Below are 21,843 nucleotides of genomic sequence, written 5' to 3'. Positions count from 1 at the left end.
TAAACCTATGTTTGTTGTTCTATTTGTATCCTGCAGGTTTAGTTACTTTGCTTTTCTGCCATTTTTTTTCAATCTCCCTTCCAAATTTTGTACGGACCTATAATTGTTCTATGATGCATTTTCAGGTTCTCTAGAGGTTCTGTCCAAACTGTTCTCCCTCCAAGCAAGAAAATAAGGACAGCAAGACTTTGCAGTTCCATTGAAGATGAAATTAACAGTTTCAAGAAGGAAGCTTCAAAAGTTCAGGAACTGGCTCAACAAGGTGGGCGAAAGAAAAGAGATGCAGAGGAAGCACTTCAGGATCTTCAATCTAGAGTACAGAATGTAAAGGTATTATTGTTGTTTCCTATGGACATTTCTGCTTTTCATTATGCGTGGAACTATCTGCGCACCTTTTGTGATTTATCTTCTATTCTGAAATAAAAAGAAAAGAGCACTGCTAGCAAAACGGGATCCCGTTTTCTGAAAAAAATAAATAAATCGGGGATCGACCATTGGTGATACGTCCACTAGAAGACAAGGAAGTGAGCTCAAATCCCCATAAAGCAAAAAAAAATCTTGGAAATGGTCAAATCGTTGGTCGTATCACTGCCGTCTTTATTTTCCATGTGGGATCCCGTTTTCTAAGTGTTTTCCAAAAGAAAAAAACTGTACATCTTCTCTTTGGTGTCTAATGGCATCCGTTTGTTTTATTTCAGAGGCAGTGTCGCGATGCATCAAGGGATCTGATGTCTAAGCAACTAAAGTTGCAGGATATAAAGACCACTCATGCTGCCGAGGCTAGCTCTGACATGGCACCTGATGTCAACGATCTTCATCAAGAAATCTTGGTTTGTAGTGAATTAGCTTCTGGTCAACAGTTCTATTCTGGCTCATGTATCTGACGATTGTATGTTGTTGTCTTCTTTTGGGAATGTTACTTAGAAATTAAAAGAAGAGATAGATGAAAAGGAAGCTTTATTAGAGAAGTTCCGAGTAAAGATGACTGATGCAGAAGTAAAGGCCAGCAATCTTAAACTATCATTTGAGAATTTATGCGGTAAGTAATTTTACATTTCTTTTCCTCTTGTTCTTCTACTTCTTTCACGTCAATACATTTTCCTTGTCGTATGCTGCCACTTAACAATTGAATTTTCTGTTAATTCAGTAGTTCATTGTTATGCTTTCAAATCAGGGAAGTCATGTGTACATACCAATGCCAAGTTCTATATGTTAATTGTTCTTTACAAGTTTAGTGCTCAAATTTGCACCTGTCATATTTCATATTGACTTAACTTTACATAATGAAAAATATAGGGTCCGCAAAAGGCGACGTTGATGCCTTTGAGGGAGTTGAACATCAAGTATTGAATGTTGAAGAAGATCTGCATTCAGCAGAAACGGTATATCTTACCACTTCACTTAAAGTTGTGGTAAATTTCTCTAAAACCCTAAAATATGAGCTCGCTTATCTCAGGAGAAGGCTCATTATGAAGGGGTTATGCACAAGAAGGTTCTTCCTGATATCAAAGAGGCAGAAGCACAGTACAAGGATCTCCAACTCACCCGTCAGGTACACGCCATTTGTGGTGTAGTTTTCTAAGTATTGTATGGTGAATTGCAAGTGACACATACCTGTCTAACTTGTAATTTTATTCTTCATCGAGCAAGCATGACTATTGTTATATGGTAATCTATATTATAAATTACGTTTTTTTCTTCTCTTTCTCTGAGAGGGCCCAACGAACGACAGAAAGAACTAGGAATGAAAACAAATGCAATTATTTGTGGTTGGAGGTGGGCTGGGATGGGGGGGATTATATAGAGCGAACTCCCAATATGAAGGATCTCCATGTCAATCCCCTCCTCTCTTGCTGGGGAAGTGAAACAAATGCATTTTTTTTGCTGGGGGTGGGGTGGGGTGGGGTGGGGAGTTATAATATAGAGCGAACTCCCAATATGAAATATCTCTGTATCAATCCCCTCCCCTCTTGCTATAGAAAGAGCTAGCTCATTCACACTCTGATATCTGTGATTATGTATAGGAGAATTAATTCTCTTATTGAATCTTGAATCTCTATAGTGATTTTAGCCGACTATCAAAGAATTAGTTTGAGTTCGATGTCAAAACGATAAGATTCTGAGTCCCCTTCAACACAAAGATCTCTCGATGAGTGTTGTAAATCAGTGTTTAAAAACGCTAATGTGACGTGGAACGTGTCCAAGAAAAATCCTTGTCGACTCGGCGCGGACATGGCCAAGAACGTGGTTAACACGGTCATAACTCGGGGGATTCAAAGGAGTTTTTATTGGCTCTGTAGGGCAAAACACAGATGCGGATGCGGTGCAACGCAGAACGCGGTCAAGGTAAAAGGGAGTCGAGCGAGTTCCGAGTCGAGTCAACGAGTTTTTTAACACTGCTGTAAACACACCACTCGGAGTGCACAAACTTCCTCCCTATCGATGTCTTGGATAATTGTAGGCCTGAAGAACAATTAAAAACCCCCTCTTTTCTCATCTTTAGAAACTCCAATTCTGTCATAACCCAAATTAACTCCAGAGCCCGTCAAAAGTTTAAAAATTCAACTCAGATGGGAGACAATATTGTAAGCCACAATCTTGTTTCCACCAGGAGAGTGATGTCAATTCAAAGATCCGAATACAAATCACTATAACTAGAACTTGGGCTAAAAAAATACAAAATGACGTGCTGAAGGGGATAAAGAGAATCACAATGTTAAAAAGTAAACAACTTTTAATATTAAACTTGAGGTTGGAGGTTCAATCCCAACTTACCTACCTTAAAAAAATTACTTTTATTAGTACCCAAAATTTAAATGGAAGATGGGTTGGCTGTCCACTCTATATTCCTTCGAAGTACAAGCTTCAAATCTTGGAATTGTCATCTAAATCAAAGATGCCTTACATTAATTAGCCACCTTAGCTTATATAGGCAAAGCATTAAATACTTGGGACAAGTTACAAAATATTGAAAAGATGAAAATTCAAGTTATGCAACCTAAAAACAACCGTCAATGGGGGTATTGTAATATTAAAAGGGAAATGATAAATGCACCCCTTTTCTTTACATGGGACAGCCAGTTGCAGTGTACGTGGCAATCAGGTCCCTTGAATCCTTCCCATGTGAAGTACATCAGCCCCTCTGCATTCATAGATACACTGCAGCTGGCTATCCCTGGTAAAAATAAGGGGTGCATATATCACTTCCCTATTGAAAGCATTCAACCTAGAAACACTCTACATTGCAAGCAGAGAATTAACGCTTGGTTCCAATGCAGTCAACCTTTAGAAGCAACTCCCATTGGTGTCCATTGGGTCTCCCAACATGTGGTGAAATTATACTGACCATCATTTTTTTCGTTTCCAAAAAGTGTCGGCATTCTTTATATTAATTTCCTTTCCTACGATTTCTTTTGGTCTTTCCGATCACGCCCCCTTTTATCATGATAAATAACAAAAACTGCCCTCCTTTTTAGGAGGTGCACCTTTGTTATCGACTTGCTCTGACTACATCATTCCCTCCCTGTTGTGAGTAACTCGACGTTGACTTTGATAAATCATTGGAATGATACACAATCAAATTAGATGTATTGAAAACGTCAGATGTTTCAATTCCATTTGGCAAATCAATCTTGTATGCATTGTTATCAGTCTTCAATATTTTGTAAGGACAAATATTCTTTAGCATTAACTTGTTGTAGGTGCTGGTTGAAAACCTTTCTTTTCGTTGACAGACCATCACCATGTCTCCTTCCTTGAATTTTTTTGTGTTGCCTCTCCTTTGTATTTGGCATTTTTCCAGATTTGGTGGGGGTACCAAATCAAGAATATCTGTTGGATTTCGACCATAAACAATCTCGAAAGGGATGCGTCTGGATGGACGATTCCTTGAAGAATTAAAGGTCAATCCGCTTGTGGTAAAGCCAAATCCTATTGCTTTGGCTTATCACCAACAAGTCATTGTAATAAATTTCTAAGTCTTCGATTGACAATCTTTGTTTGCAGTCTATTTGTGGACCATAAGTGTTGCCATATTTTAGGGTAGTGCCCATCCGCTTCCACACAGTTCTCCAAAAGCGGCTAAGAAATTTAGTGTCCCGATCCAAATTGATTGTATTCAAAACACTACAGTTTTACTTCTTTTTTGAAATACAAGAACACAACACGGGTTGTATCAAATGTCATTCGGCATGGGATGAAGTGTGCCATGTTAGATAATCAATCAACCACCTAAAAAATCGTATCTATAACCCTTTGTGTTCGTGGAAGTCCCAAGATGAAATCCATGTATACGTTCTCCCATAGTGCTTGTGGTACTAGCAACGATCTATGAAGGCCAAGGTTTTAAATTTTGGTTTTGGTTTTGGTTGTCATGGAAATGGGAACGTTTCGGTTTCGGTTTCGGTTTAAATTTTGGTGGAAATCCTGTAAAATCACGGAAACATATGGAAACAAATGCAAATGATAGAATTTAAGGATGAAACTTCAGAAAATGCTCGAATAAGAACAGATATACTTAGAAACTAATCACATTGCAAGACAACCATCCATAATGGGTTAAAAATATTGAACTTCTAGTAGCATGGCTGGCGTGCATGTCTTATAATTTAGTACACACCAAATTTCACATGTAATTCATATAAATATTTATACGTAATACTTAGATCAGATTTCACTAGCAATTCATATAATTATAATTATGTAATACATACTGATATAATATACCACTATTACACTTATGATATTGGTTTATGCATTTAGTCGTTTCGGCTTCGGTGAAAACAAAAACATTTTGGTCATTTCGTGTTGGTTTCTTTGGATAAGGTAAGAGAGGAGAAGAATTGTGAGGGAGAACATGAGGAGTCTCCACTAAGGAGTCCACCCATGTAAATGATGCGAATATTGGCCCAAGGTAGGGCAACCTTGTACAAAGACTACAATGCCCCTCATACAACAAGTAATGATCCTAGCACTCTTTTAACACTCCCCCCCCCCCCATCCTGGAGTGTATATACTATTGAACTCCAGCTCGGTACAAAGAAAACTACAATACCCATACAAACAACTATAAAACCCATACAACAAAAAGGATAATCATTTCATACACACATCCATCTTGGTACAACACTCCCCGTCAAGTTGGAGTGGTGAATACATATACATAACAAAAAAGAGCAACGGTCACTATGAGTGTACCAACAAGAGCAACGGCCACCAAAAAATTACGGTTACCCCTAAAGCAGCAATACAACAAGAGCGATCACAACAGGGCCTCCCCTTGAATGAGAGCACTACGAACAAATCCGCATACCAATGGGCAATCGAGGTGCTATCAACGATCCAGCGAGTAAAAAATAGGTACACAAATGGGGCGCTCAACGAACAACCACGAGTAGACATCAGCGGAACAACACATCGCCAATAGAAAAACTCCAACCATCAGAAAGGTGAGGAGAGCCAACAACCCATCAACAAACAGGGCGGTAGAAAATCAGCCCATCACAACAACGATCAACAACTAGCGCTCAACAAAGGGGCGCACGACAACCAACCAATGCCAGTCAAACATCACGTCGCCTGGACAACAACGAGACCAATAGCAATGCTAACGACCATGCATATAGCCACCACCACCAACAAGGCCGAAAGCAACGCTAAAGACCGGACATATAGCCACCACCACCACCAACAAGGCCGAATGCAACGCAAACGACGGGGCATATAGCCACCAACAACGTGGATTGCAACACAAACTACTACAACGACAATAAATGCGTAAAATACGTAAGGCAATTACGCACGTGTAGAAGCACCTACAAGGTGGATTCCAACACAAACCACAACAACAACAAAGGCGAAAAACTACGCCAAGCAACTACACTCACCATGTAAAAGCATCAACATACACGACTCGCAAAGCGAGTCAACCAACAACCAGCAAACAATCTAACCAAACAACCAAACCAACCAACCAAACAACACATCATCAAGAAATCACCAACAACGTCCAATACCGACAACACCAACCATCCACTAATGGCGCACTTCCACCCACTATAAATGCCACCAACAACCAATCACCACCAATAACAGCTACATACGCCAACACCAAATCACCACCACCAACCGACCACCATCAACACACAAATAAGTCACCAACGAACTACCAACAAAAGAATGGTGAACAACATAAAAGGAACCACCAACAACACATCAACAAACACCAAACGGAAGGAAACACCTAACAATCCGAAGAAGCAACTAACAATGCGAAGAAGCAACCAACCGTCCAACAAATCACCAACAAAGAAGGGTGAACAACATAAAGGAATCATACCAACAAAGACGGCTAAACTACATGCGGAAACGACAACAAGACAACAACACAACACGGTAACAAGACAACACTCCAACCATGGAACCTTCAACACTCCCCCTCAAGTTGAGGCCGTAGGCCTTCAACTTGCAACAAAAAGAATACTCCCAATGCACTACATCTCGCTTAGACATTCAATCAAACACTTGATATCCTTCTTTGATGTCAACTCAAACGCCATAGAACGCAACTATGACAAAGAAGGAAATGACAAAGATTGATGGAGTGGAGGCGGAGGTAGATTTCGAAAAAGGAAAGAAAGGAGGATTTAAACCATAAAGAAGGGGGTTTAAAGAACTAGAAAGAACCCAACATGGGTATAGATTTAGAAGAGAAAGGGATTTAGAACAAAAAAAGAAAGGGATTTAGGGATTTCGAACAAGAAAAAGAAATGGATGGAGAAAAGAAGGAAAATAATGTACGAGAAGGGATCTTTTTCTTTTCTTTCTTTTTCTTTTTGGAAAATGGATGGATTTACAAATGGTATTTACAAAAAAGAGGCTGGGTTTTAGGGACTCACAAGAGAGGTTATGGATTTAGGATTAGGGTTTAGGGTAATGGATGCATGGGATTAGGGTGTAAGGATGCACTAAGGAGGATGAACCCAAAAAGGGTTTTGGGAAAATCATGGAGGGAGTCTCGGCGCGTCTTCAGATTGTGTGTGTGTGTGGGGGGGGGGGGGGGGGTGTTGTGGTCTCGTCTCGTTACATCTTCAAGATACCATGTGAGAATGAGAGCAGAGAAGAGATAGAGAGATGTGGGAGAGATGAACTCTTCTTCTTTCCTCCTACCTACATGATCTTTGTTGTGCTACCATGTTAAAGAATGTGGATAAGGTAAGAGAGGATAAGAGTGAGAAAGAAGATGAGGAGTCTCCACTAGGGAGTCCTCCCATGCAAATGATGTATATATAGGCCCAAAGTAGAGCAACCTTCTAATCCTCTCTCGGATGGAACTCTTTGTGCTCATTTGGAATCCTTCTATATGTTGTTTTGTTTGTAAGACTTTCGTTCCTCTAAGCACAAAAATTATATATTTTTTTGGGTTTCTTCAACAAAGTTCACCATAGAAAGTATACTAGTACCCTTCCCTTTTGAAGGTTTCGATACTAATCCTTCTCTTGTGGGTTTAAGAGCCACCTTATTGCAATCTTTTGTGAAATAATATGTATTTTATGTTCTTATACCCATCATGGACAGTGCCTTTTGAAGGTTTCGATACTAATCCTTCTCTTGTGGGTTTAAGAACCACCTTATTGCAATCTTTTGTGAAATAATATGTATTTTATGTTCTTATACCCATCATGGACAGTGTGTGTATGAAATTGTCTTGGCCTACCAACCAATAAGTGGCAGGCTTCCATGGGGACAACGGTACACCAAACACCATTCTTAAACATTTTGCCAATAGAAAAGGAAAGAAGGCAGCCCTGTGAGATCATTACCTCATTACTCTTTTTTTTTTTTTTGAATGGTAACTGAATATATTAAAAAGGGATAGACCGAAAAAGGCCTCCCGCACCCCCACTAGGCCAGAATTACACACTGAAAGAAAGGAAAAAATACAAAAAGAAATTAAGGGGGAAGAAAGTCGAAAAGCTCCAGAGACTGCTTAACCACACCCGCTTTAGCCAAACTATCAGCGATTTCATTAGCTGATCGCCTAACATGAAGGAAATCTACCGAGCAACCGACCGATATATCCTTAATTTCATCGAATAAACGAAGAAATCACCAAGGAGGATTCACCGAACCCTTAAGCCACCTAATGACATTTACCGAGTCTCCTTCCACGATAGTGTTCGCTACCCTCTCGCTTCCTAACATCAGGAATCCTTGATAAGCGGCTCTGACTTCAGCTTCGGTAGAATCTGCGACACCTATAGGCCTGGAAAAGGCCTGCACAACATCCCCCTCTGAATTCCTTAAGACACCCCCGATCCCAGCTGGACCAGGGTTGCCCAAGCTTGATCCGTCAAAATTCAGCTTAGAAAAACCGACTGGAGGATTGACCCATTGCTGAGAGATTCTAGGAGTGGGTACTTGACTGTTGCATACCACTCTCCATCCCGCCCACAGGTCGAAAGCCGAAACAAATTTGAACATGGGCAGTGCCCTTGCCCATGAAATCGATAAGGCTACTATCTTGATATACATGTAATAGGGAGAGTTTGAACGCCCAGCGAAAATCCTATTGTTTCTTTCCGACCACAAAACCCACAGCATAGCGATTAATGAAATCGACCATAATACTTTACCTTTTGACCTCCATGGATTAAACGCCCACCCCTCAAATAGATCCTTAACTTGGGAAGGGAATACCCACTCGATGCCGAATCTCGCCAGAACCCTTCCCCATACCTCTCGCGCGACTTTGCAATGGATGAATAAATGCTCCACTGATTCTCCAACTTCGATACACATAGCACAATGATTGACTATGATCATATGCCTTGCCCTCAAAAAATCTACCGTTTGAATACGGCCTTGAATCACCGTCCATCCGAAGAAACAAATTCTACGAGGAATCTTCATCTTCTACACTTTTGCCACAGACCGATTTGCCGCGCACGGATACAGTCCTTTGTAGAAAGATTTTACCGAAAAAAAACCCGATGAGTCCCACACCCAGAGCCTTTTATCCGTCCCTGATGAACTGATGTAGTTGTCGTCCAAGAGCTGAAGAAAAGAAACCATCGAGAGCAATTCCCGATCGAAGAAATTTCTGCGGAACATCTGCTTCCATATCACCTTATTGGCCCGAAATTCAAAGCAATCTTTGACTAACGCTTGTTTGTCCCTGGCCACCACATATAAATCGGGGAACAAATCTTTTAAAGGGATGTCGGAACACCATACCATATTCCAAAAAGAAATTCTATCCCCCGAGTATACTCTATATCTTATGCCGCGGTCAAAACGTGGACTCAATCGCATAATATCCCTCCACAGAGTCACGCCTGGTTTGTTGAATCGGTTTAGGGATCTCCAATTTCCCACATCTGCGCCATATTTGCCACCAATAACTTTCGCCCATAACTGAGTCTGTTCTTCGCCAAACCTCCACAGCCATTTCCCCAAGAGAGCGTCATTTACCTGTTTGATCATACGGATCCCAAACCTCCGCCGAGAACCGGCTTACAAACATCTTCCCAGGAGACCAAAGAGAAACTCTTTTTTTCCTTTGAACCTCCCCACAAAAACCTCCGCTGAATTAATTCGATTCGCTTTGCAATAGAAACATGGCACTTGAATAATGATAATTGGTAAATAGGAATATTCGACAGCACGGCCTTTATCAAGGTCAATCGTCCCCCTTTTGATACCAAACTCCTTTTCCATGTATCTAGTCTCCTTTCGATTCTTTCCACAATGGGCGCCCACGAACCTATTTTCGGTCTGCCGCCTCCCAAAGGGAGACCAAGATAAGAAGGTAACCTATCCAAAAGGCATCCCATGAGATTTGCCAAATTCTTTGCTTCCTCCTCCCCCACATTCACAGCATACATTCTGGACTTTGAAAAGTTCGATCTTTGACTAGTGATGATTTCGTAGCACCTCAAAACTGCCTTAAGATTCAATATTTTAGAAATCTGGGGGGAACTAAATAAAAGTGTATCGTCTGCAAATTGTAAATGAGACACTTCGAAGCCGTTCGGGCCGCATTGGATCCCTTCAACTAATCCCACGGATTTGCCTTTTTCCATTAAGAGACTCAAAGCTTCAGCAACGATAACGAACAGGAAAGGAGATAAAGGGTCCCCTTGCCTCAAGCCTCGAGACGATCTAAAAAATCCTTTTGGAGAACCATTAATAAGGATGGAGAACCAAGCCGACGATAAGCAACTTTTTATCCACCCCCGTCACCGATTCCCAAATCCCATTTTCCCAAGGAAATGGTCCAAACAATGCCATTCAACTCTATCATACGCTTTTTCCATGTCAAGTTTGCACACAACACCCGCATAACCCGACTTAAACATCCAATCCACCGTTTCATTGGCCACCAGAGAGCAATCCAAAATCTGCCTTTGGCTTACAAAAGCACACTGATTCAACGATATGATTGAGGGAAGAACCACTTTTAGTCTGTCAGCCAATATTTTTGACAAAACTTTATAAAGACAACCAACTAGAGTAATAGGATGAAAATCCGAGACCTTCACCGCTCCTTTAATTTTTGGCAGCAAAGCTATGAACGACGCTCCAGTACCTCTATCCAACTCCATCCCATCGAAGAAGACCTTGAAAAAAGAAAAGATGTCCCCTTTAACATACTCCCAACAAGATTGGAAGAAAGCCAAACAAAAACCATCCGGCCCGGGACCTTTATCACGATCCATCGAAAAAACGCCAGACTCTACCTCGTCATCCGAGAAAGGCCTTTCCAGCGTACACCTGCTGTGCTCGTCTAGAACCTTAAAATGCACTTCATCTAATACCGGTCTCACAATGGCTTCCGAGGAATATAAAGACCTAAAGAAATCCAGAATTTCCTTGGTGATGACACCCCGATTGAATGAAGAAACACCGTCAACCTCAAGAGCCGCTATATGATTGTTTCGCCTCCTCGCACTAGCAATGCAGTGAAAATAAGCCGTGTTTTTTTCCCCCTCCTTTAACCATAAAGCTCTTGATTTCTGCCTCCAAGATATTTCATCCTGCAATAGAAGACTTCGATGTTCGTCCTTGTAACGACCCAACTCTAACAGCTCTTCCTCTGTAGCAGTCCCCTCATCCGACAAAGAGATCTCACGAATTCGGTCTACTAACCATAATTTTCTTCCTGATCGTTCCCCCAGTCTATTAGAGTTCCATTCTTTGAGTTTCTTTTTGACCGCTCTGAGCTTTTCCCCTATGACAAAATCCGCAGCCCCGGCTGCTTAGTGAGATACCCACCATCCCCCCATCAATTCCACCATCTTAGGAATTTCCAGCCAAGCCAGATTGAATCTAAAAGGGGATGGACCCCAAGAACCCAATCTCGGATCCAGCAAAAGGGGGCAGTGATCCGAAACCGAATGAATAAGAGCCTTTTGATAGGAGTCCGGAAAGATGGATAACCACTCTGGGCAAAACAAAAACCGATCAAGCCGACTCTTTCTGAAGTTTCTAGACCAAGTAAATTTAGCACTCGATAACGGAATATCAATCAATTCATGCCTAGCTATAAAATCTGAAAAGTCACCCATAAACTGATTGGATCTACTGCACCCCATCCTTTCTTCCACCCATCTAACTTCATTAAAATCCCCCCCCCCCCCCATGCACCATGGATGACCCCACTTATTCCTGACTACGGTTAATTCTTCCCATAACTTGACCTTGTCATTCCTCGCGGTTGGACCATAAATGCCTGTGAAGGTTACCAAAATCGGTTCCCCCACTTGCCTCAATACGATTGAAACTGAAAACTTGCCTATCCAAGAATCTTGTACTTCCCACCGTGATTGATCCCACATCACTAGAACGCCCCCTGCAGCTCCAATGGCGTCCAGGGCCAAGAATTCCCAATTCGCATTCACGCCTAAGCTCTTGATTAGATTCCTATTCACCCTCCCCCCCCCCCCCCCCCCCCCAACTTTGTTTCTTGAATACAGAATACCACAGGTTTATTTTCTTTTACAACTGCTTTAACTTGGGCATTTTTTTCCAAAGACCCCAAACCGTTCACATTCCAAGAAATTATCTTCATGGACACACCGGTTGAATAGGTAACAGACCCCTTGGACCTCCTCTTCGACTGTTTTTCCTGTTTGAAGATTTAGGGAGACTACCATGAGACCCTTCATAATTCACATCCGATTTAAGTTTAGCTAGTTCTCGCAGCATCTTCTTGATCCCCTCTAAGCTGGAAGGATCGGATAACATTCGCTGATCTAACTCTCTTCCCTCTGCAACCCTGAACAAATCAATTAACTGATCCTCGGATCCGGAGTAAGTTAAGCCCAGGGGCCTGCTTGTAGAAATGATGTGGTTAACAAACACCTCCAGAATCTGAGCTTTAGGATCAACCCAGGAAATGGGTTTTGGGTCGTCCTGCTGAGAAATAACCACCGCCAAGTTATTACTCTTGTTGACGGACCAAAAAGAGTCTTCTGGGTTCCTATGATCCTCCCCGCCGATACCCACCCGCCACTCCGTCGGCACGCAGCTATTGGATAAAGCATTTGAAGAAGGAAAAACCTCATTCACCTCCCCACTTTGCAACAGGAGCTGACCTTGCCTCCTCTTTGTCACTAAAACATCGCCCCGAAAGCCCGTCTCGGAGTTGCTTGCTCCCTGAGAGGCTTCTGCAAACTCGTCCAATAGATTACAGATAATATTAGATTCCCCCATGACCCCGACTTCCCCTCGGGTCCCCATACTTGGTGATAGAAAGGGCGAAAAACCCCTGGCTTGCCCAGACCAGTTGACTAGAAGCGAGGGAGAAGAAATTGCAGGAACTTGCAGCTGAATTTGAGAATCTTTCGCACTTACGATCCCGCTCGGATGGTCTATAGAGAGTCCATGGACCGAAATATCCATAAAATCCATCAGGTCGCGTGGGCTTTGGGCCTCCATACAACACAGGTTGAAAATGTCCGCCGATCGAGATCCCACAATACTACCCAACGGAAAGGATTCAAACGGAATGATTGAATGGCTAGATCCACAGAACGATGGGATAGGAGAAGGAAATATCTGCGAAGATGGGCCCTTCAACGAAACTAGCTCATCCTGTGGCTGAGATACTTTCTGCACAAATTGCTCATCCAACGGCTGAGGATCTACGATGTCTATCAAAGGGATAAGCGTCTCCACCTCTTTCGAGAAATCTACCTCTGACACATGCCGTACTGAAGACAAGAGAGCTCCCTCCACGCTATGCCTCTGCATGGCCATCTTCTCAACAATCGAATCGCCGACTACTATCCCTTTATAGCTCAAGCTACCTCTACGAACAGAGGACACGTCGCATTGCATACTATAAGAGGAAGAGGCGCAAGGAAGTATTTCTCCGCCTGACTTGCTAAACTGCACACCCCTCTTCTCCGGCAAGTCTCCGCCATTCTTCACTATTGAACCAACCGGTGTTTGAAAAAACAGTTCGGCCGTTTCCTCCGATTCACGCACATCATTTAGCCAAGGGCGAGTATAACATCGTTCTACCGCCACCCAGAATACAGTTTCGTCTATACACACCGGAATTTTGATGACATCGGGAGCGGAATTAGATACCATTAATTGTATCAAAGCAGTCACATACCCATTACCCTGTTCGCAAGACCCATCTGTCGCTAGCACTCTCCCGATTCTGCAACCCACCTTTCTGAAATTAACCGCCGACCAAGCGTGAGGAGGCAGGCCTTTGATCGACCACCACGAAGATGATAACTTCCCGGTGAATCTATCCTTCCACACAGATATCCTTTCGAAAGGACTATCTTCATCCTTTCCCCATTGATCCTTATACGAGTCCAGTAAGAGGATGAGAGAGGAGGCAATCGCAAACTCCCGATGAGCCACCTTGTAAACCTGTAAGCTTCCTGTGTTACCGGATGTCCTTTCCAACCACCTTTGAATCTCCTCTGCTTCGATAGTAATTCCTCCTTTAGTCTTTCCCCATAGAGTGTTCACAATACTGAACTGGGAATCTAAAGTGATAGATTATGCTCAAAGTTCTTCTGGACATAAGACTGAAGCCTCATTATCTTCTGGTTCACCAGCCCTGTTAACAAAAGCCTCCTCATTACGCTCTGCGTTGGAGAACACCCCTGTGAACTTGGACTCCTGCACTTTAGCCGCTACTTTCGGCGTGGATTTTGGCATCTTATCCTTGAAGGCGATAACTGGGGCGGCTTTTGCAAAGGAAGAGGGTAAGTCGATGTCAAAACCTGACCAAACTTTCCGGCATCTGTAACATTCCACCCGTCTTCTAAAGTTGATAAACTTGCACTTGGAACATTTCCAATCCCCTAAATTGCTTTCTTTTCTTCTTTGTGCCACCCGAACCAATCTCTCATCTCTTTTATTAAGTTTAACTTCCCATGCCTCCTGATGGATTTTCCTCCCTGATAGGAACTCTTTTGCCACGGTATACCGGTTGTTATTCCAGGGACGGGGTTGAAAAGCAAGCCGCCCCAGATTCCGCTCTGGCCAATTTGAGGTCATTTTCTTGACAAATTCCTCCATCAATAGAAACGGCAATCCGCACCGCGCTGAAGAGACCGCACTAAAACCTCCACCTTTCGAAAAAATGTGCAGACCAGAAGACAGATTCACTCCGCCGGATTCGGATTCCGATACCCACGAAGACACGGATATGGATAATGACACCGGAGCAGAAGATACAGAAGAAGAGGGATCGGAAGAAACAGAAGAGGAACACGATGAGCCTTATGTATACACCGTTGAAACCTCGACGTCGGAAACTTCAGTAACAGGATCGGAGAGGGAAGAGTTCGAGGCTGAAATGGCGAGAAATAGGGGACAACCAGTTTCGACTAACCTGAGAAGAACTCCCAGTCCGATACCACCCAACTCCGAATCTCTCCGAAGCGCTTACCAGCCGCCCATCAGACGCCAGAGAAGACGATCACCGCGACCACCAAGTCCCTTGGCCTTCATAGATTTATCCACAGAATCGTCCTCTGATGAATCTTGACCCAAAGCCGCCTACTGAATTTCAACATCAATTAAGCATTGTTATGTATAGGATTTACATTTACAAAACCTAAATTCTCTTCAGAAATACGCCTTGAAAGGAAGGGGGGCAACTTAGATAGGGATGCTGTACTTATATTCTGCATTCGAGAGAAAGCATCTTTGCGAAATGGATTCGATCAAGATTCCAACACAGACCCAAAAGGGTCCCTTTTTTAATGCAAGGGTCCTCCATATTTCATCGACAAACCCGAAAGGTTCCAAAATCACCTCATTACTCTTTTTGAACAAATGATATTTTGTACATCTTTGGGTGCTCCCGAGTCTTCAAGTTCACCGTCTCCTTCACCAATGATCATCTTGCACACTTTTTCTCTAATGGTTCATCGGGTGTGAAAAATGTTAATGCGCAATCAATCCTATCCGGTTTGATATTTGAGACTGTACAATGCTTTCTTGACCACAATTATGAACTCACCATGGTCCTTATAACTGACTTCATCAGCCGCAATGCCAAGATGTAAGGAATGTCCACATCTCCCTATGGCCTACCTTACTCCTTTTCCATAGCGTCTAAATCTCGACGGAGGCTTGGAGTCCTCTTTAAGCCATCTGATGGTGTTGAGTCTTTTACCCAAATCTTGTATGCCACTAAATGTGGGACAAGCTTAACCCCGCATCACTCTGCTCTGACTTTTCCTTCCGCTGCACCACTGTTCTTCCTTGGGCCTTCTATGCCAAAAAAGAAACAACCATCTTGACATTAATCCTTGCTGTGCCATTTGCTGGTTTTCTTCTTGCATCACCTCCAAGAATGGATGTTGTTTCTTCTTTAATTTGTAAGTGTTTAAATTAAAATGTGTTTAAGCATCATGCTTCATTTTCATTGTCTGCTTGATTACAATACAGGAGAGCTGCAAGAAGGCTTCAATTATTTGTCCCGAGAGTGAGGTGCAAGCTTTAGGAGGCTGTTCTGAGAGCACTCCAGAGCAACTCAGTGCGAAATTAAGTAGACTAATGCAGAGACTTCAGCATGAGAACCAGAGGTCAGTCAATATACAAACAACCCAAGTTTCTTTTTGTTATCATTAGTGCTTTTCCAAGATTTTTTTTTGTTGGAATACTTTTTCCCCTGTAAATTTGGTTACCATGGTTTCCTGCTACTAATTATGTCTTGCTATTTAAAACTTTTCCTCCTATAAATTTGGTTACCACTACTAAATCAGTTTCCCGCTGCTAATTTTTATTTTCCTTTTTTGGCATCTAATTCAATTTTTCCACTAATTTGCCGTTTTAAACTTTTTCCCCTATAAATTTGGTTACCAGAACTAAATTGGTTTCCCAATACTAAATATTTTTTCCCTTTTTTTGGCAACTAATTTGATTTTCCCACTAATTTGCTGTTTAAACTTTGTCCCCTATAAAGCCATTTTTTGCGACTAAGAATTTATTTAATTGTCCCAAATTAAAAATTTATGACAGGAATGAGACTAAAATCCACACTACCATATTCACTGCTCACTTTGTTTTACACTTTTTAATTAGCTTTTTAATGCTCAAGATGCTATCAACAACCAATCGTGGGAACATAAACCAAAGTTAGTGCCATTATCAAAACCTATGATTTGTGGACGCGGACACGGGTGTCGTGTGTCGACACGGACACGAAGTGTCGGGCACATACTAGTTAAAGAGCTAAAAAAGAGTATATAATAAAAGAAGAGTTAATAATAAAAGAGATAAAAACAATATGCAATAATAAAACAGAATGTCACACTTGACACGGCACAAAAATGTGTCCACGCACCCACATTAAGTCTAACACTTGCAGCAGTACATTTAAAAGTGTCCAAAGGAGTGTCGACACGGGTGCACACGTGTGTCGAGTCGGACACGGCCGGACAAGTGTGTCAGGAATAAATTCGAAGTGTTGGCTAAATCATAGATCAAAATATAGTAGTGCCGATTTCATTTCCCAGCAAACTTCTCCATACACCCTAGTAATATTTGGGTGCTGGTGGGCCCCATTGTGAATGTGTCACACATCCTTAGACAAAGGCCTTGAATTGGGCGTGAACAGAAGATCCCTTTGCTTGGTTTTTACTTGAAATGTCATCAATCTAACATTCATTGTTTCGGTCCACCATCTCTACCCAATCCTATGCATGATGGTGGGGCCTGCTATTTTACACCTCATGTGGTGGGGTGGGGCCCAAAGCATGCGTGAGGCCAACCATTTTACACCTCATGTTTTGATGTGATGGGCCCACCACCTCCATCCAAACTCTTGCATAGGGTGGGGCCCACTGTTTTATTTCTCATCTTTTAGTGGAGTGTGGCCTACCATTTTGCAGCTCATCTTTTAATGGGGTGGACCCCATCATCTCTACCTAAATCTATGCATTAGTGTGGGGCCTACCGTTTCACACCTCATGTTTTGTTGGGGTTGAGGCCCACCATTTTACACCCATGCATAGCATGAGCTCAGAATACTGGTCTTTCTGATATGAGGTTTTTGCAAAAGAAGTCTCTTACTTTGCCTTATTTTCAAAAGCAGTCTTTTAGTGTAAATACACACACACACACACACATATGTATGTATGCATCGTTATTATTTTGTGAATTAATTGAAGCAAAAGTTTTTTTTGGGTAACATGAAGGAGCTTCTTTGCAGATATGCTGAATCTATTGATGATCTCCGAGTAATGTATGAGAAAAAAGAGCGTAAAATTAGACGCAAGCAGCAAACATATGAAGATTTCCGTGAGAAGCTTAATGTAAGTTTTCTTCTTCATAGGATAGCCAAAAAAAGAACAGAAAAGTAGCTATATCACTATCTTTTTCCCATTAATTATTTTCTTTTCTTCTGATCTTAGTATTATTATTAAGGCTTTTTATTCATTTAGTTGATTCAATTTTTCGGAAGGTTAATGTGACCCAAATTTGTATTAGATGCTAAGAATGCCTTTCTTCTTGGTGACATACTAGAAGTCTATTTGTACCTGCCTCCTTGATATGTTTCTCACGGAAGTCTGGTATGGATAAGTTACAAAAGGCTATGTAAGGGTTGAAATTGTCTCATCGTGCTTGGTTCGATAAGTTTATGCAACATCCTATTATTGATCATTGACATGTTTTTCGAGGCATTCTGAGATACTTCAAATTGACATCTGATAGAAGAACTATTTTCAAGAAGACAATTGAACACATTATCTCCTTTAAATTATTTTCATATTGAGAATCGTCGTAAATTGAAAATTGTTTGAAAATTATGTGCATTATTAGAATTCAATGACTTGAAAATTCTATATATTTCTATTACATTATGTATAAGAATGTTCGCAGCTTTGGGTGAAAGTGATTGAAAGTAAGTATGGCTCCACGACAGGTAGATGGGAATCGGTTTACAATTATAAAAAGAAAAGTGCCACTATATGGCAGGATGTGATGAAAATAAAATCGAAATTTGGTAATGGCATAAAATTCAGGGTATATAAAGGGGGGATCGGGTTAGATTTTGGCTGGATGCATGGTGTGATTCTAGACCGTTATCGGATATATTTCCGGATTTCTTAGTGGTTGCAACAGATAAAGACGCTATGGTCAGAGACTATTTTTTCCGCAGTGAGAATGGGGCGGTTTGGGCACCATTGTTTAGAAGGGATTTTTTTTACAGAGAGCTTGAGTTAGTGGACACGCTGTTGGCTTTGTTGGAAAATGTCTACATCAAACGCTCTGGCACAGATAAAAGAATCTGGATATGGGACTCGGGGGGGATTTCTCTGTTAAATCTTTCTATCATCACCTAGTGCCTCTTGCTGCATCCTCCAAAGTAGCCAAGGTATGGAGCATCCAAGCACCACCCAGGGTACAAGCATTTGCATGGACGGCTATTTGGAGAGAATCCATACAGTGGATTTCCTTTGAAAGAGGAATATTATTATTGTTGATCACTGTGCTCTTTGTATAGAAGAGGGAGAATCGGTAGACCACTTGCTCATGCATTGCAAGATAGCTAGAGGTATGGAATAGATTGTTATCTAGATTTGGTGTCCCATGGATCTTCCCAGAAACATTATCACAGCTCTTTGAACATTGGGAGTGGTGTCCATGGAAAGGCAAGGGTAAAATTCTGTGGAGTATTTCCTTTCTAGCTATAATATGAGTGTTATGGAAGGAAAGAAATGCTAGGGTCTTCAAAGGTTTCTCTAGGCGTCCCTCTTTCCTCTTCAACAAAGTTGTAGCACTTATCATTTCCTGGGTGAGACTCATACCCAGCTTTGCTTTTGTATCGGCCTTCGATTTGTGGCATGGTTGGAGGGTGATATGTAATGGAGTTAGGGAAAAACCAAAGGTGGATCAAGTATGGGAACCACCTTTACAAGGTTTCTTGAAATTTAACCTTGACGGATCTAGCATGGGGAATCCTGGTCCATCTGGTTTTGGTGCGGTGTTAAGAGATGATCAAGGGAAGGTTATATGGGCCTTCTCGGGTTCAATCGGGATTTTGGACGCGAACGAAGCGGAGGTTCGAGCCGCACATCATGGTATAAAGCTTCTTATCAATGTCTTAAATAGGGTGGAAATTGAAGGTGATTCAAAAAATGTCATAAGTTGGATTAATGGGTCACACTCTCCTCCGTGGAGATTTGCGGCTTTCTTTGATGAGATTTAAGACATAATTGGAGTCTTTCACCTTCACGCATATCATGTGAAAAGATCGGCAAACGGGATTGCAGATAAATTAGCCAAAGAAGGAGTTTTCAGGGAGGGCTTGGAACAATTTGACTATCTTCCTCCTTGACTCCCCCGCTTCTTGATTACTGTACTCTTTCTATTTTTTGTTTTCTTTATTATATCTTGTACTTTGCTCGGGACTCCCTTGGTCTCGTTTATTAATATTATCTATTTGCCCTTTCAAAAAGAAAAAGAAAAAAGAATCCCATAACTTGAAAATGGTCTTTCCGCATTCCTATTACTTTATGATTCCTATTACACATGTTCGGTGCTTTCCTACTATCCCGAATCATTCTAAGAATTCAATAACTTGAAAATTGTCTTCGGTTTATTCTGAAAATTCTAGTAAATTGATATCTACTTTATTTATGTGTACCGAAGACCGGTTAGGTGTTATGTTTACGAAGACAATTGCACGCATCCAATTTGTAAGCATTTGATCCAAACTGGGCATTGGTGATATCTATCGGCCGAGTTAGTGTTAAAGAGTTCGAGTTAGATATGCAATAAGTTATAGTGTAGCTTCTATAAGTAGAATGCTTATTTTATGTTTGTTTAATTCTAATTAGATATGTGATGGGCCTAATGGCATAATTTGTTTTTATTCTTAAGTCATATTGCGAAAAGGGTTCAAGTTATTGGTTTGGGTATTCAACCTCCTTGAAAATTGTTTCCTCCTCTTCCGTCTTTCTCTCTCTTCGTCTCCTTTTGTGTTCACATGAATCAAGTGGCAGTGCTGATCTTCTAAGCTTCAACACTTTAGAAGGGCGGCCCAGTGCACAAGGCTCCCGCCATTGCGGGGTCTGGGGAGGCCTAGATGTACGCAGCCTTACCCCTGCTTTGCAGAGAGGCTGTTTCCGTGACTCGAACCTGTGACCACCAGGTGACAATGGAGCAACCTTACCATTGCGCCAAGGCTTGCCCTCTAAGCTTCAACACTGTAGTATGAGTAATTTGTAAAAAAAAAAAAAAGAAAAAGAAAAAAGCCATCTATTACTAAGGGAAAATGCTATGATTTAGCCGACACTTGAATTTACTGCTGAAATGCATGTCTACACACATTTCAACACTTGTAAACTTACTGCTAGAAGAAGAGTAAGACTTAATGTGTGCGTGCAGATTGCAGACACGCTTTTTTACCATGGCAAATGAAATAGTGTTTATTGTTGAATATATTGTTTTTCTCCTGTTTTATCATTAACTTTTATTTTATTATTAACCCTTTTTAACTACTATTTGCTGTTAACCCCCACCAACCCACCACCACCACAAAAAAAAACCCTAAAACCCTAAACAAACTCATGTTCCAATATCATGTTCATTGTGTCCTATTGGTCTCTGCTTCTCGCTGCATATTGGAGACTAAAGATGCATATTGGAGACTAAAGAAAAATAGATTAGATTGATGAATGCACAATAGATTAGACCATGGGCACAAGGCCATGGCATACCGGGCCTATCGGGGCATACGCATGTCGAGTCATACTGGGGCGTAACGGGCCTATCGGGGCATACGTGCGCATATCCGGGCAAAAAATGCCCCAAACTTGCGCATTCCAGTGCCCACCAGCGTGCATATCCTGCAAAAGCGCCCAAAACTTGCGCAACCTTGGCAACCGTGGTCCATTCCTCTCTATATGCCTAACCTTGGCAACCGTGGTCCATTCCTCACTATATGCCATGGCCTTGTGCCCATGGTCTTCGCAAGACAGCGTCCAAGGTGCCCGAAAGGGCCAAGGGAGCCCAACCCAGCAATGCCCTGCTAGGGCAAGCCAAGGCCAAGCATTCCGGTGCCTAACCTTGGCAACCGTGGTCCTTTCCTCACCATATGCCATGGCCTTGTGCCCATGGTCTTCGCAAGACAGCGTCCAAGGCGCTCGAAAGGCCAAGGGAGCCCAACCCAGCAATGCCCTGCTAGGGCAAGCCAAGGCCAAGCAAGCCTTACAGTTTCTTAATCCTAAGATTTATTACTCTATTAAATTAATACTATATTTATCTTGTTGCAAATTACGATTAGCAATCAGTAATTTTATGTGGGTACATATATGGGTGTGTCCCCATTTCTAAGTTTTTAGGGGTCGCCGT

General features: G+C 41.9%; 1 protein-coding gene across 2 annotated transcripts in view; it reads left to right on the top strand.

Annotated features, from left to right (window-relative positions):
* MIM (P-loop containing nucleoside triphosphate hydrolases superfamily protein) overlaps positions 1–21,843 on the top strand; it is a 55,100-nt gene that overhangs the window by 30,768 nt on the left and 2,489 nt on the right. For both annotated transcript variants that reach the window (XM_077379313.1, XM_077379312.1), the window contains 7 exons: positions 126–330; positions 699–830; positions 925–1,039; positions 1,297–1,382; positions 1,457–1,552; positions 15,931–16,067; positions 17,696–17,798. In XM_077379313.1, the coding sequence (XP_077235428.1) occupies positions 126–330; positions 699–830; positions 925–1,039; positions 1,297–1,382; positions 1,457–1,552; positions 15,931–16,067; positions 17,696–17,798 (874 nt within the window). The remainder of the gene's footprint in view (positions 1–125; positions 331–698; positions 831–924; positions 1,040–1,296; positions 1,383–1,456; positions 1,553–15,930; positions 16,068–17,695; positions 17,799–21,843) is intronic.

Source organism: Tasmannia lanceolata, unplaced genomic scaffold (genome assembly GCF_043159265.1).
Source record: "Tasmannia lanceolata isolate RefF3 unplaced genomic scaffold, GAP_Taslan_0.1 ptg000005l, whole genome shotgun sequence".
Classification (NCBI taxonomy): domain Eukaryota; kingdom Viridiplantae; phylum Streptophyta; class Magnoliopsida; order Canellales; family Winteraceae; genus Tasmannia; species Tasmannia lanceolata.
The sequence above is the reverse complement of the archived record's forward strand: the minus strand, read 5'-3'. Positions and strand labels throughout refer to the sequence as shown.